General features: G+C 37.7%; 1 protein-coding gene across 16 annotated transcripts in view; it reads right to left on the reverse strand.

Moving 5' to 3' along the window:
• Positions 1-252: 252 nt before the first annotated feature.
• EIF4G3 (eukaryotic translation initiation factor 4 gamma 3) overlaps positions 253-16281 on the reverse strand; it is a 313590-nt gene continuing 297561 nt past the window's right edge. For all 16 annotated transcript variants that reach the window (XM_042952623.1, XM_042952618.1, XM_042952607.1 and 13 more), the window contains 4 exons: positions 9904-10050; positions 4981-5062; positions 3416-3562; positions 253-675 (listed from right to left, as the gene is read on the reverse strand). In XM_042952623.1, the coding sequence (XP_042808557.1) occupies positions 494-675; positions 3416-3562; positions 4981-5062; positions 9904-10050 (558 nt within the window). In that variant the 3' untranslated portion in view covers positions 253-493. The remainder of the gene's footprint in view (positions 676-3415; positions 3563-4980; positions 5063-9903; positions 10051-16281) is intronic.

The following is a 16281-nucleotide window of genomic DNA, read 5'->3' on the forward strand; positions in this document are numbered from 1 at the left end:
ATCTGGACTAACTACTATGCTTTAAAACAAACGTGAGGTGCATTTGAAGGGGAGGGAAATTTATTTCTCTGCTTTTCTATTATACAAGTTGTTTACAGAAACTGCAAATTAAAAAATTACACTGGCATTTGCAGTCCTTAAAATAAATTAAAAGTTCTCAACTTTTTTTTTTTTTTTTTTTTTTTGCTAAACAGATGTGTTTTTTTAAAGTATGAGTCCTTGTTTAAAAAGAAAAGATTAAAACAGAAAATATTTTCTATAAATAATACATGTATTTTGGTTTTAGTGCTCCCGCCCTCAGGTTTGAAGTTTACTTTTTTCCAGTACCTTTTTCCTCCATGATCACCTTTTTTCTCTTTCCCCTCTCCCACTCGTGCACACGTGGGGATTTCTGCGAGAATTGGCCTTGCTGCACTGTGATTGGCGAAGACGTGAAACTTTTTAAAAAAATACTTAAATTGTTTCTTTTGTTTCGTTTTGTGTATTTGAAGCTTTAGTTATCCTCAGACTCCTCTTCTGCTTCCCGCAGCCACGTGAAGAACGCAGTGACAGATTTCAGAGCTACACCCTTCCCATTCTGCTCTGCAGGGTCCTTGCTGCTTTCCCACTTGTAGAAGGCATCCTCGGAGATCACCTCCTCATCATATAGGCAATCAAAAAACATCCGCAGCAAATCTGCAAGGAAGTAAGAATATACCATCAGTGTTGGAGGCGCTATAGTTGTGAAGTAAATTACTGTATTTCCAAGGGATGAATGAATGAATGCACATTAATACCCCTAGCACCCAATGACAATTCATCATACTCCCTCCTGATAGTGTAATAGCAAAACAACTTGTTTAAAGAACAGGAAAAAAGATTTAAGCAATCTAAATTATTTTTACTGTTATTATTTTGTTCAATTAGAACTATTTTCTGATAATGCTGAAGTGTTTGATATTACATAGTTCTCAAACTATATACTATAAAAATTAAATACAAGGGCACCCGGCTGGCTCAGTCAGTACAGCATGCAACTCCTCATCTTAGGGATGTAAGTTCGAGCCCCAAATTGGGCATAGAGATTACTTAAAAATAAAATCTTGGGGAGCCTGGGTGGCTCAGTCGGTTGAGCGTCCGACTTCAGCTCAGGTCACGATCTCGCGGTCCGTGAGTTCGAGCCCCGCGTCAGGCTCTGGGCTGATGGCCCAGAGCCTGGAGCCTGCTTCTGATTCTGTGTCTCCCTCTCTCTCTGCCCCTCCCCCGTTCATGCTCTGTCTCTCTTTGTCTCAAAAATAAATAAATGTTAAAAAATAAAATAATAAAAATAAAAAAAATAAAATCTTAAAAAAAAAATTAAATATAAGAGTAACAAGTAACTTTACTCTCTTCTCTATACATTTCTCCACTGTTTGAAATTTTACAATAAAAATATATTAATTTTTACAGTTTGGGGAAGAAAAGGCAGAAGGCACTTTTCCCCTTCTAATGTTGTTTTCAAACTGACAGAGTAATAATTTGTATGGAAAATATGGGTAAAAACTATCTCATCTGGATCTTATCCAGAGAAACAAGTCTATTGTTTCCAATGCCCAGACGATCTGGGCAAATGTAATCCTGTTTTGCTTCCACAATGGAAACTTAGCTTATATCATTGTTCAGAAAAAAAGAGAAAGGTGGGGCGCCTGGGTGGCTCAGTCAGTTAAGCATCCGACTGTGGCTCAGGTCATGATCTCACGGTCAGTGAGTTCGAGCCCCACATTGGGGTCTGTGCTGACAGCTCAGAGCCTGGAGCCTGTTTTGGATTCTGTCTCCCTCTCTCTCTGCCCCTCCCCAGCTCACACTCTGTTTTCTGTTTCTCAAAAATGAATACACGTTAAAAAAAATCAAAAAAAAGAGAAGAGAAAATTGGCAGATTTATATATTCTTTATTTTTAATTCCTTCATTACGGGCTCTTAAATTCATTTAAAATCAGCCTCCATTTATATTACTGGAGGGAGGCAATGGCATAAATAATTGATAATAAATATTAGGCTTGGAATGAGTCAGGCTAAAATTTTTCTTTAGATTTATCTTTGTAATTTTATTAATTAAGCTAATACTGAAATTACTTTTCATTCTCTTAACTCTGGTTGGTCTATGGGGAAGTAGAAACAAGTGGCCAGGATTCTACAATGGTGAATCTAGAAATACGCATCTCTCCAGGGATGATTAAAGCTAATAATTATGGGAGATACTTTAATTTGGTTGAGCATACAGCATCAATTTCACCTCTTGAAAAGTTAACAAGTCCTCATCCTGTAAGAACAGAAAAAGGAAGCCATGATGTTAAATGACCCTTCAAGGTCTTGAGAAAGAGAACACAAAGTCAGTTAATTCTCTGATTCAGATTTAGATGATGTCTCTTCAGTTACAGTGTGAGGATGATTTGTTTCAATCTTTTCCTTCATCTCCCAGGGAGAGTCATAAGCACTAGGAAAGAAGGAAAGCCTCAAAAACAAACCCAACCTTAGGAAGTGCCAAAGAATTACTTCAATGTCACCTCTAAAACTGCCCTGTACTACTATACTTTCACAAGTGTCAACTTAATTTTCAAGATTTAATACAATTCAGGGGCTCCTGGGTGGCTCAGTCTGTTAAGCATCCAACTCTTGATTTTGGCTCAGGTCACGATCTCACAGTTCATGACATCAAGCCCCACATCGGGTTCTGCATTGAGTAGAACCTGCCTGGGATTCTCTCTCTGCATTTTCCCTGTGCTCTCTTTCTCTCTCTCAAAATAAATAAACTTTAAAAAAAAAAAAAATTTAATATATTTCAGTTACTTTACCAGTATCACTAAGACTTGGTGGTTCAGGTTACCTCACGTGTCTGGTTAGCAAAGAATCATAACCCTAAAGTGCAAACTAGTCCAGAACACCTTAATGTCTTTGTTGGGTGTCTGAGGATTCTGAAGAAATATCATCCTTTTTCATTACTAAGACCTGTGTCAAAGAAGGTGAAAGACTGTAATGCATGTATGCTAACACCGAGATGCTCTAGACCTGCCTTGTCTAACGGGGTAGCCACTAACCATGGGGTTATTTACACTTAAATTAAATAACATTTAAAATTAAGCTCCTTAGTCACAACAGCCAGATCCAAGTGCCTAAGTGAATACTGCTCAGTACAGACACATTTCCATCACTGAAGAAAGTATTCTTAAGCAGACCTGCCCTAGAATAAGGATTCAATTTCTAATATAAACTAGTTTTCTTATTTCGACTTTCTCATAAAAGTCAAGTACCCCAAAATTCAGGTTTATTAAAGTTGTTGGTTAAGTGAGTTTTTGTTAGTAGTGATTCTTCCATTAATCACTGTTCATCTCCGAAGTCTTGCCCTGGATAAATCTAACCCACTGGTTAGGTGAATTGTAAGAAGAGGTCATAAGCTTACTGGCAGGTTGATCAAGTTTTACTATTGATGCTTGTAGTGCATAAAGTGCTTGCAGTTCCTTCTCCGTATCTGAGTCTAGGTACTTGAGTAAGATCGGCACTCTCTGCTTGATAACAGCAGTGTCCACTCGGAAGGTAGAACAGTCGGCTAGAGGCAATACAAGAACTAAGCGTTACATTTAGGAGTTAACACGTAGCCATTTTGAATTTTCTGAGTTGATAAGGCATGTGACTACAAGGAAAGTAGAAGTAAAGGGGTCCAAGGAAAAGATTTTGAAATCTAAGATATTCTGAAATTACAAATGGGACATTCTTTCTGAAATAATTAAAATACATGGCGGGGGGATGTATTTTGAGTGCTGCACTCCCTAAAAACTAGTGCACCCAATTCTTTATCTTTAATCGTAATGAAATAGGGACAGTGATTTTGTGACATTCCAAATTACAAAAGAAACATTAAAAAGGGGATCAAAGGGACAGTGCAAATCTTTTCAGAAGGGTAAAACAACCATTTTACTATTTCTAGGAGGGTGAGGACTAACTGTGACAGTGGAAAACAACACATACAATCTAGGCCTTTTAGGGAAAAGGCACAAGAAAAAGAGGCTGAGGAAAGTGTCCTCAGTGCCAAGAAGCAGAAGGTTTTATTTCCTTTCTAAGTTAGCACTAGGACACAACTGTGTTTTTAAAAGCAGCTTTTATACTTTCCAACAGTGATTTTAAAACACCAAAGTTTTACTGTTTCACTGATACTGGAAATGACTTAAGATGTTTTTATAAAGACTTTCTATTAGCTTGTTATTTACCTCATTGAAGACCTAACATTGTAAAAACATTCATCTGACAGAAAATCTTAAATTATAATTCCGAAGCTATCTTCTAAAATGATGACAGACCTGAAATTCTGAACAAATTTTGAGCTAATGGATTTTTTTCCCACTGCAGTGAAAGAAATGTGAATTTCTATCTGAGGCTAGATAGATGATCTCACTCAATACTGTTAAATACGACATGCAGCTAGAAATACGTAGGGTTTCTACCAATCGTAATCCTAACTACCTATGTAATTAACATTCAGTGACACTGTCTTATCATAAGACATAAAGGTCAACATAAAGCAAAAGAAACAACTGGTGTTTTCTTTTCTCATATATGTGTTTATATAAAAAAGCTTTTCTGTTGCAATTAGTCCTTTGTTGATATTAGGTTAGAATATTCAACCCATTCATTATAACTCTTGAATGGAAGACGGAGGAGGCTTTGCATACTGGAGGTGAAAGGTAAAGGCAAAGAAAAATACAACAGAGTAGGAAACAGCCCAAGCAGCATGCACCCGTTTCTGTTGAATTGAAGAATACAAGGCATATGGTAGCTGCTCAGATCTGGGCTCTCTACAGGCACAGCAGCTATGCATCCCCCTGCTTGAGAAAGTCGGCCACTGTAGACAGAAAGGGTACTCATGCACAGGGAAAACTTTGAAGACAATATAAACTCAGACCCATGTCATCAACAGTTAACATACTGGGGATTTAGATGTTAAGAGCTGTCTTCAGAGATGTTACTTACCTATAATAGCTGCTTTACAAACAGCTGTCATTAAAGCTCTAAGGAATGTAGGTGAACTCATCTGGCTTTCATCTAAATTAGCCTGAAATCAAAAGTAAATGCAACAGTTAAAGGTACCCTTGCACATCAGAGAAATACATCCCCCTAAACCAGGCTTCATCTGGCACTAGGGGTAGATGGGGTCGCATTCAACCTTCTTGTAAAAATTAATCTTCTGATTCATTGGAAAATACTTGGGCTACTACCAGTTCTGTCCGAAAATGTTCTCAGTAGCAGCATTTAATTTTCAAGGAGCTCACTGCTGCCTATACTTTGCTGATTCAATTATATAGTGCTGTGTACTATGCACATTTGGAACTACAACCATTTAAAAACATTTTTCTTCCTCAATAAATAATCCCTATTAAGATTAATTCTATCAGAACGTATAAATTTGAAAGCATTACACCACACCATAGTGTGTTTTAAAGACTTTTCTGAATAGTGTAATCATTTTTAGATGTGCTAACATTGCTTTTTGATCTTAATTTTAATGTGAACTAGAGATCAAACTCAAGCATTGTCTCGAATCCTTCAGGTGGTGAGAAAACTGTTCATCTTTTCTAAGGATGGCAGAAAAAATGTATTTAGAGATAAGTTGAGTAAATGGGCCTCAAATTTGGTTTTTAGTTTATTTCTCTTAAGATCTTCTTAAAAAAGAAAAAAAAAGATCCTATCTTCTTGCTATAAAACACTGTATAAACCGTATGAGTACCAAAAGGAAAACAAACAAAAGGAGACATTTTCTAGGCAGGTATTTCATACATTTCCAGAGTTTATGTTCCTTATGCCTGTGAAGAATTAATGCTTGTGTCAGCTTCTTTTAATAGCACAGCATACTATTTTCCACTGGAAGGGTCAGCCTTAAAATGACTGGCCAGGAAAAAAAATTAGGGTGTCATTATAAACCTCTGTGTCATAAAGCGAAGAATTTCAAAGATATTGGGAGATCAGTTAAATGTTTGTGAATTGTAAAACTGACACAGATTAACGAGCAGGTCTCTCTTTGTCGAATGCCTAACTTTGAATATCACTTGGTGAGAGCAGAGAGGGGTTAACGAGTCCGATGGCCAGCTCTGCAGGACACCAGCCGCTCTCTGCACGTGGAGGGCTGTGTTACAGGAAGAGGTTTCATTACCAATCTTTTCCAAGAGAACAGAAACATGTGGTGCCACTGCTAACAGCTGAGGATAGGGACAGGATGGGGCAAATGCCACATATAAAAGATTTGATGATTTATGTGTTATATAGTGGGTTACTGGTTTACACCTCTTAAAAAAAAACAACAACTTTATTCAGACTGAAGCCAGACTGGTCTAGGCCCTGACATTACTTTTGCAAAGTCTGAACAATCATTTTTGAAGAACAAGTGAGAGAATAAAAACACACCATTACTTGTTGGCTCAACAGTACTTTATAAACAGGCTGACAGAGCTATTTCAAGTACTGAGTATCATTTGAAATTCCCAAATACTCAGATTTCAAGTTGAGTCTGAAAAAAATTAACAAATTAGCTAAATATAATTAGATAATAAATACGACTTCCAAACCATTTGCCTTTCTTTTGTTATAAAGAAACAAACTGCGGGGCACCTGGGTGGCTCAGTCGGTTAAGCATCTGACTTCAGCTCAAGTCATGATCTCACGGTTTGTGAGTTCGAGCCCCATGATGGGCTCTGTGCTGACAGCCCGGAGCCTGGAGCCTGCTTCGGATTCTGTGTCTCCTCCTCTCTTTGTCCCTCCCCCACTTGTGCTCTGTCTCTCTCTCTCTCTCAAAAATAAATAAATGTAAAAAAAATTAAAAAAAAAAAAAAAAAAAGAAACAAATTGCATATGTCTTCCACCATATAAAGCTAAATATTGTAATTCTAATATTCAAGAATAGAACAGACCTGAAGAATAATGTCAGAAACACTTCAGATTAAGCAAAGATGTTAACGAAAATGGGCAAGAAGAAGAAAGATGGGTTTGCTAACCAGGTTAGATTAAGGAAAATCAGATTTACATAATACTGGTACCAAACACAGAGTGACAAATCTTTTCATGTATTGTGAGCTCAGCTACTATTGCATTTTTGTTTGCTCCCTCCTTTTTGAAAGTCTTTATTAGTATAATTTACATTCAGTGAAATTTACCCTTTGTCTTCTCTTTAAGGAGAATACTTGTTGGTCTAGAATAGGCAGAATAATGATATAAAAAAGTGAAGCCCAACATAAATGAAGAGGTGGAAATAGTATCATTTTGCAATACATGAAAACATAAAAGACCAAATGGCTGAAATGAGGGTGATCTATGAAAAATCATGGCGAGAGAGAATGTTAAATATGTAAACACTAACTTGATTTCTAAAATTGAAAATAAGGCATGTCAATAACATACCAGAAAGCCAGATGCCGATTCTATGCTAACTTCTGCAACAATGGGTTAAAAGTCTTAGAGAGGAAAGAGATGGTTACACCAAGAGGAATAAATAAGTAAGTACGTGAAAAACAAGAGATGCTAAACCAACCTGCAATCCTTTTCTGATTTGGTTAGTATATGGTAGCTCAGAAAGATATAAGCATACATTCTCTGGACTTCAGCAAGGTATTTGACAAATTATTTAATGATAACTGTCTCCTCATGGGCATGGTGAAAAGGTGAAATAGACAGCAGAATGATGTGAAATAATAAACAGGTTAACGACACCCATGGGATTGGGGGTGGGATCTTGTCCCCAAAAGGATGCTACTTTGTCCCCGGCCCTACCCCATTCACACATTTTGCCCCTAACTTGGATGAGGATAAAGTTGGCATACTAATGAATGCATGGGGGATACAAAGTGAAAAAGATGGCAAGGAAATTTTATGAACAAGTCAGAATCTAAAATGTCCTGACAGACAAAAACTTGTATCTAATTTAAGAAGATGAACATAAGCAGCAATAAATTCTAAAAGCTCCATTCTGGTTCAAAAACCAATGCGGTAAGCTCCAGATGGGAGAGATGACTCAACTGTTAGAATATAAAAGAATGGGTACTATATGACTGAAAGAGCAATCTGAGTTCAGTGTGGTGAGCCTGCCAAAAGCAAAGAGTCCAAAACAAAAAAGGCAACAGCACTGCCTAACTCCGAATGTTGGATCACATCTGGCAATCGTGCTCAATTTGCACATGTCACTTGTGAGAGGGATATTGAAAATCCAGGCTATGTTTGGATAAGGGTAACCAGATGAAGGGGTGGATATTAAGATTTCAAGAAAGGATGAAAGAACCTAGAGAGAGAGACAGGGATATAACAATAAACTATTACAATTAATTAAAAGATTCCCAGCTGGGTGACAGAATAGATTTATCTTATAGGGACATGGAGGAAAACTGATTAAAAAAACCCTTTAAACTAGGGGTGCCTGGTTGGCTCAGTTGGAAGAACATGTGACTCTTGATCTCAGAGCCATTAATTTGAGCCCCATGTTGGGAGTAGAGATTACTTAAAAAAATAATTTAGGGGCGCCTGGGTTGCTCAGTTGCTTAAGTGTCCAACTTTGGCTCATGTGACGATCTCGCAGTTCGTGTCTGAGCCCTGAGTTGGGCTCTGTGCTAACAGCTCAGAGCCTGGAACCTGCTTTGGATTCTGTCTCCCTCTTTCTCTCTGTCCCTCCCCCACTCATGTTCTTTCTCTCTCTCAAAAAGAAACATTAAAAATTTTTTAAAAAATCTAAAAATAGTAAGAAGAAATCTATAAACACAAACAAAACCCCCAAATTATCAGAAACTTCATTTTTTTCTCAATGTCTGAGAGAGGATAAAGAAACAACCCATTTACAAGGACTACAAAAGAGGTTTTATACAAGAGGGAGGGGACATTAGCCCTCCATGGCTTTCTTTCAACTTGGATTATTTTATGATCCCATGGAAAATGTGTACAAATAAAATATACTTATATAAACAAGAATTACTAAAGGAATGCAGTACCAGATTTAAAAAGAGACATGATCAATAGATTCCACAAAGTAAGGTTCAAAATTTTCAGAAGGAAGCATTAATATGAAGATGAAAGCCAACACAATTCATAATAATTACATATTGTTTACTGATTTTATCCAAAATATTATTTAAAATGCAAGCACATTTAGAAAAAAAATTTATATTTTGAATAGTAAAATGTAGGGTATATCCTGAACTAATGAGATCCAGAAAAATGGCTTCTGTTTTGAATAGTTTTACTTGCCTTCCTAAAGGCTGTAAATCTTGTTAAGAATAAAAAAAGTCTTATAGTTTCAAATACACATAGATGAAAACATAAAACCGAACTCCATTAAAGTTAAATACTCCTATGAAGTGAAAGAGAAGGTATAGGCACACTTGGTTTATTGCGCTTCGCTTTACTGTACTTCAGTGATACTGTACTTTTTATAAAGTGAAGGTTGATGGCAAACCTGTATCAAGAAATTCTAAGGGTGCCATCCATTTTTCCAACAGTAGTCGCTCACTTCGGGTCTCTGTGTCACATTTTGGTAACTCTCACAGTATTTCAAACATTTTTATTATTATTGTATTTGTTACAATGACCTGTCATCACCGATTATGACTCACTGAAAGCTCAGATGATGGTTAGCATTTGTATAGCAATAAAGTACTTTTTAAGGTATTATATACATTTTTAAAAGATATAATGTTATTGCACACTTAGCAGACTACAGTATTGTGTGAACATCACTTTTACATGCACTGGGAAAACAAAACATTCATTTGACTCGCTTTATTGCACTATTCGTTTAATTGTGTTCAGTCTGGAGCGGAAGGAACCCTCACTATCTGTGAGATAAGCCTGTATGTGAATTAAAGGGATCCCACAAAAATCTTTCTTGCAGAGATATCAGGGAAGATGACATAATCTCTATACCTCTACCCAGTCAAAGATCTGTTCATCATTTGCTTTGTCTTCAATAATGAGTTTCTCGAGTCGCTTATATAGCTCTTCAGCAGAGAGTTCTTTTTTTGAAAGTGCTTCAGAGGAACAGGAACTGTCAGACTCTATAAAGTCCAACTTCTGAAACATAAAATGTTATATGTATTAATATAAGTCAGTATTAGTAACACCCTGAGAGGAAAACAAAGTCATGGGCTATATCTTCTATTTTACACGGGATCGAAATGATCAGTAGAAGCCAATTTTTATTTATAGTTCTGAAAGATTATTACTCCACTATCTTTCTTGAATATTTCTCCAACTTTTTATACTGTCTATCTCAGATTCTCTTTAAAAACAACAAATCAACAAAACCCCGAGAATTATCTCTGTGGCTACGACCACCTCCAAATCATTCTGAGCTTCAGTCTTGCTCTCAGCAGTGATATAGCTCTAAGGCAGGGCAGGATTACTAGTTAAATTACAACTTAATTCCTTCTGTAGCCTATGGTTTAGTATCAGCACTGCCACAGAACCACTGTCAAAAATCTAATTTTGGTTATGTCCTTCAAACACCATTGTGATCCAAGTAAGAGAAATGAGACCACATTGTAAAATTCCTGAACACAGTGTATTGTGGGGAGGACAGTAAAAATGAAGGGTTTGGGGTGCCTGGGTGGCTCAGTTGGTTAAGCGTCCGACTTTGGCTCAGGTCATGATCTCGCAGCCTGTGAGTTCGAGCCCCGCATCGGGCTCTGTGCTGACAGCTCGGGGCCTGGAACCTGCTTCAGATTCTGTGTCTCCCTCTCTCTCTGGCCCTTCCCCTCTCAAGCTCTGTCTCTTTCTCTCTCTCTCTCAAAAATAAATAAACATTAAAAAAAAAAAAAAAAGATAAAAAATAAAAGGGTTTTATCAGTATTGCATGAAAGATCGTTTTCCCACACAAATCATTCAATTTCAAAGGACTGAATATTCTGGAAGGGAGAATGACTGTAAATATGTAGTTACTTCAATGAACCACATCATCATGGCCTGTGTGAGTCTAACCCAGTGCAGAAATGCCTTCGCCTCAGCCTTCAGAGGACCAACCACACACCGTTAACAGCATGCGGCGGGCAGGCATCGGGGCCCCTGGAAGCACCCTACACACATGCAGAGAGCTCTTCAGCCCTGTGAGGAGCACTGGCTTCACTGTTCCCGTCCTCAGATCCTGGTAGCCCAAGGCTACTCTCACTTTGTTCTTAAATACCTGAGAAGAGTTATTTGACTATTGTCTCACATCCATGACAATGGCCCTGAAAAGCATAAACACAAGTGTACATGCTTTCAAATTCTCCCAGAACACTGGCTCACTCTACCACGTCTGTAAGTCTTAGGCCCCACAAGAAGCAGCTTGATGGAGCACAGATATGTGGACTCTAGAGTCAGAGATGGGGGTGAGGTTGGGGGTGAGGGATGGAGGTACAATTCCAACTCAGCCACTTCTACCAGGAGAACCTATCCTGAGGTGGGAAGACCACCACCAACCTCAGTCAATTCCAAGGGCTCAATGACTAAACATGTGCACTGCACTGGGCACCAACAGGGCTCCAGGAACATACGTCTGGTAGGTAGTGGTAGGTCACCCACTAACCTGAAAGGAAAAGCCCCTTCCCAGCAGGGACCACTCACTGTTTCCACTGCAAAACACAGTGCTGCTCACACACCAATCTCAGCTTCTTTTATGATCCTGATGCCAGTGGTACAAAGTATAAGCATCTCAGTTGCTCCCATTGTACTTACACATGGGCAAAAAAAATTCACAGACATGACATACCAAATTTTCCAGGAGGTAATTTAATCCTGAATTGAAAACCATCTGACCACAGGACACATCTAAAGAAAGACAACTCAAAGGGTTATGGGAAGAGCTATCTCTTCATTTAATAGAAAAATTAAAAAATCAAAAAAAAAAAAAAAAAAAAAAAAGAATAAAAAAAGATCTCTAATTGGGGCACCTTGGTGGATCAGTCGGTTAAACGCCCGACTTTGGCTCAGGTCATGATCTCGCAGTCAGTGAGTTCCAGCCTCGCACTGAGCTGAGAGCTCAGAGCCTAGAGCCTGCTTTGGATTCTGTCCTTCTGTCTGTCTGTCTCTCTCTCTCTGTCTCTGTATCTCCCCCACCTGCATGTGCACTCTCTCTCTCTCTCTCTCTCTCTCTCTCTCTCAAAAATAAACATTAAAAAAAAACACATAGAAAAACTCCAATTATGTAACTGCTATTATACAAAAAATCTTCTCAGGGTGCCTGGGTGGCTCAGTTGGTTAAAAGTCCGACTCTTGATTTCGGCTCAGGTCATGATCTCACAGTTGGTGAGATCGAGCCCGGCACGGGGCTCTGCGCAGAGCCTGATTGGGATTCTCAACCTTCAGATGACTAAATTTTTGACAGTTCTTCTGCAGTAAGAATATTTTAGGTGGTGGTCACACAACATTGTGAATACAGTAAATGCCACTGAATTATACAATTTAAAATGGTTAACTGGAAAAAAAAATAAAATGGCTAACTGGATGTTATAGGAATTTCACCTCAATTTTTAAAAAATAATATTTTATGGGGCGCCTGGGTGGCTCAGTCAGTTAAACATCATCCATCCGACTCTTGATTTCGTCTCAGGTCATGATCTCAGGGTTTGTGAGTTTGAGCCCTGCATCGGGTTCCACACTGACAGCACAGAGCTTACTTGGGACTCACTCTCTCCCTATGTCCCTCACACCCTGCTCATGCTCTCTCTCAAAATAAAGAAATAAAACTTAAAATAATTATAATACTTCACTTGAAAATTTGATGATTTTTTATGCCATTCTGATACATGTACATAAAATTATGATTGTACATATATACTATATATCGAAAAAGAATATGTCAAAATTGTTCAATTTTTAGATGGGTAGTTAAAAAAATAATCAAAATTATTGGTAATTCTCAAGGGTATAAGGCAATGTGATATGTAACTATGCTTTACTTTATGAAGCTTCACTATGCAGAAGCCACAGATTAAAATATTAAAGATTATTAGCACAAGCTTTTCTCTAATACCTTTGAACACTTTGATATATTCCTCCTATACCTTCCCCAGATACACAAAGAAAAAACTACCTTGAATTGTTAAAAAAATTTTTCATCCTATTATGTCTTTACCATTTATTAGCATTTTATTTTCTAAAGTATTTTATTTTTAAATGTTTATTTATTTTTTAAATATTTATTTATTTATTTTTGATAGACAGAGAAAGCATGAGTGGGAGAGGGGCAGAGAGAGAGGGAGACACAGAATCCCAAGCACAGAGCCCCACACAGGGCTTGAACTCACATACCATGAGAACATGACCTGAGCCGAAAACAAGAGTTAGACCTTAACCAACTGAGCCACCCAGGTGCTCCTTGACTTCCATGGTTTCTGATGACAAACTGGCTGTTGGCTCTTACTGAGGATTCTTTGTACATGACAAGTCACTTCTTTCTCGTTGCTGTAGAGATTTTTTTTTTTTTTTTTTTTGTCTTTGTCTTTCAAAAGTTTTACTGTAAAATATCTCGGAGTAAATCTCATTTGGAGATTTGAGATTATCTTGTTTGGAGTTCACTGAAATTCCTGGATATGTAACTTCTGATCTTTGATCAAATTCGTGAAGTTTTTGGCTATTATATCTTCAAGTATTTTTTCTGCCCCTTCCTCTCTTCTCCCTTCTGAGACTCTCTAATGCTCATGTTGTTATGTTTGATGCTGTCCCATAGGTCCCCAGGTGCTGTTCATTATTCTTGATTCCCTTTTCTTTCTGCTCCTCAGACTGAGCAATTTCTTCTTTAAAAGTCTCCTTTATGTGTTTAATGAATTAATTTTCCACTATGTATTATTATAAAGTTTATTTAAGAAAATAAACTATGGGGATTTTATTTTAAAAATTTGGTGATACTCATAATTTCATATAACCATGCTAAAAATTTCATTTCAAAAATTAAAGATGGATTTCCATGGCAGCAACTTAGTGACAAGTCAGTGACTTCTGACCGACTGAGCAATTTCAACTGCTCTATATTCAGGTTTGCTGATTCTTTCTTCTGCCCCATCAAATCTATTGTTGGACCCCTCTAGTGAATTTTTCTTTTCATTTTAGCCATTACAAATTTTTAGTTACAGAATTTCTATTTGGTTCATTTTTATAATTTCTACCTCCTTCTTGAAAGTCCCCATTTGACCATACATCATTCTCCTGATTTCCTTTAGTTCTTTGTCCATGGATTCCATCAGCAATTTGAGCATATAGAAAGCAGTTAATTTAAATTCCTCATCTGGGATGTCCAACGTTTGGGCTTCCTCAGGAATACTTTTTTCTGTCAGTTCTTTTTTCTTGTGAATGAGTCACATTTTCCTGTTTCTTTATATGCTTTCTAATTGTTTTTGTTGACAACTAAACATCTGGAATACTGTAATGTGTAACTCTGGATATCAGATTCTCTCCCTTTGTGAGGGATTGTCAGTGTTGCAGTCATCTGTTTGTTTAGTGAATTTTAGACAAAGACTGCATTCCTTCTTGTGTGTGGTCATTACAGTCTCTCTGATCTGTTATCTCCTCAGACAGCCAGTGACCTGGTAGAAATTTCAGTGAAAGTCTGGATCCCAAGAGAAAAGAGAGGGGTGGGATGGGTGGGACTGCATGCGTGCGTGCGTGCGTCTACACACACACACACACACACACGCACGCAAACACATTCCATTTCTCTGAATTCCTTGACAGACACCATTCAGGAAACCACTTTGGCCTGAGTAGTTAAAACAATGGGCAGGCCCTGCACTAAACCTTCAGTAAATTGCCAAGCAGATTAAAAGGCACAGCACTGGGGCACCTGGGTGGCTCAGTCGGTTGGATGTCCGACTTTGGCTCAGGTCATGATCTCACCACCCGTGAGTTTTGAGCCCTGTGTCGGGCTCTCTGCTGACAGCTCAGAGCCCGGAGCCTGCTTCAGATTCTATGTCTCCTTCTCTCTCTGCCCCTTGCCCCACTCGCACTCTATCTCTCTTTCTCAAAAATAAAAGAAAGACATAAAAAAAAAAAAAAATTGTTTTTTTAAAGGCATGGCACCAATCTTTTGAGGATAAGGTCTTGATTTCTCAACCTGGCACCAGAAAGGGAGTGCCACCATCTCCCCTGCCACAGGTCTAGGTGCTAATAGCTTCTATGCAAAATACCCAAGTTACTGAAATTTGCAAGATCCTTTTTCATCAAGCATTCCTCTGGTGTTGGTACTGCACAGTTGACTCAACTCCACAATTCCAAAATAGCTGATTCTAACACATCTTGCCAGCTCAATGGTTGTTTCGGTGGAGGGAGGAATTCTGGAGCTGCTTATTTCTTCATCCTCTGTACATCCATACGCTGACTTATGAATCTTACATTATATTCCTGTGATAAGTGCTACTTGGTTGTGATTAATCTTTTAATATAGTGTTGGATTTAATGTGTGAAAATTTTGTTGAAAAACTTTTCTTTGCATTTATTAGGAATAATTGGCCTATTATAGTTTTTTTTCTTGAAATGTCTTTGGTTTTGCTATTAGAGTAACGCTGGCCTCATAGGCCATGAATTGGCAAGTAATCTCTCCTCTTCAGTTTTCTGGAAGAATTCTTTGCAGAACTGGTATTATTTCTTCTTTAGATGTTTGGTAGAATTCAATAGTAAAAACATCAGGGCCTGGAGTTTTCTTTGTGGCAATGTTTTTAACTACTTCAGTGTATCAGATACTCAAGGTTATTCTCAAGTCAGCTCTAGTGATTTGTACCTCCCAAGAAGTTTCAATTAAGTTGACGTACTTATTGGCATAAAAATTATTCATAAATCCCTCGTATCCATTATTATGTTTAGAAACATTACAACATCACCTCTCTCATTCTACTGGTAACTGATGTCTTCTTTTTAAATTTTGTTTTCACTGATTAGTCTGGCTAGAGATTTCACAATTTTCTTTTCTCGGAGGACCAGCTTTAGAATTCACTCACTGTTCTCTATTGTTTTTTTGTTTCACTGATTTCTACTCTGATCTTTATTACCTCCTTTTTCTATTTCTTTTCAGTTTCATTTACTCTTCCTTTTTTTAATTTCGTAAGGTCAAAAATGAGATCACTGACCTATGACCTTGTTTCTTTTCTAAATTCAGGTGTCCAGTGCTAACAGTTTCATTCCAAGTATTGCTTTTGTGGTATCCCACAAATACTGATATGTTGTGTTTTTCCATTATCAATGAGTCAAATATTTCTTACTGCCTTTTATGATTTCTTTGCGGAGTCATGAGTTATTCAGAAATGTGTTGTTAAGTCTTTAAATATGTGTTGCCCT

The sequence above is a fragment of the Panthera leo genome, chromosome C1 (assembly GCF_018350215.1).
Source record: "Panthera leo isolate Ple1 chromosome C1, P.leo_Ple1_pat1.1, whole genome shotgun sequence".
In the NCBI taxonomy this organism is placed as follows: Eukaryota; Metazoa; Chordata; class Mammalia; order Carnivora; family Felidae; genus Panthera; species Panthera leo.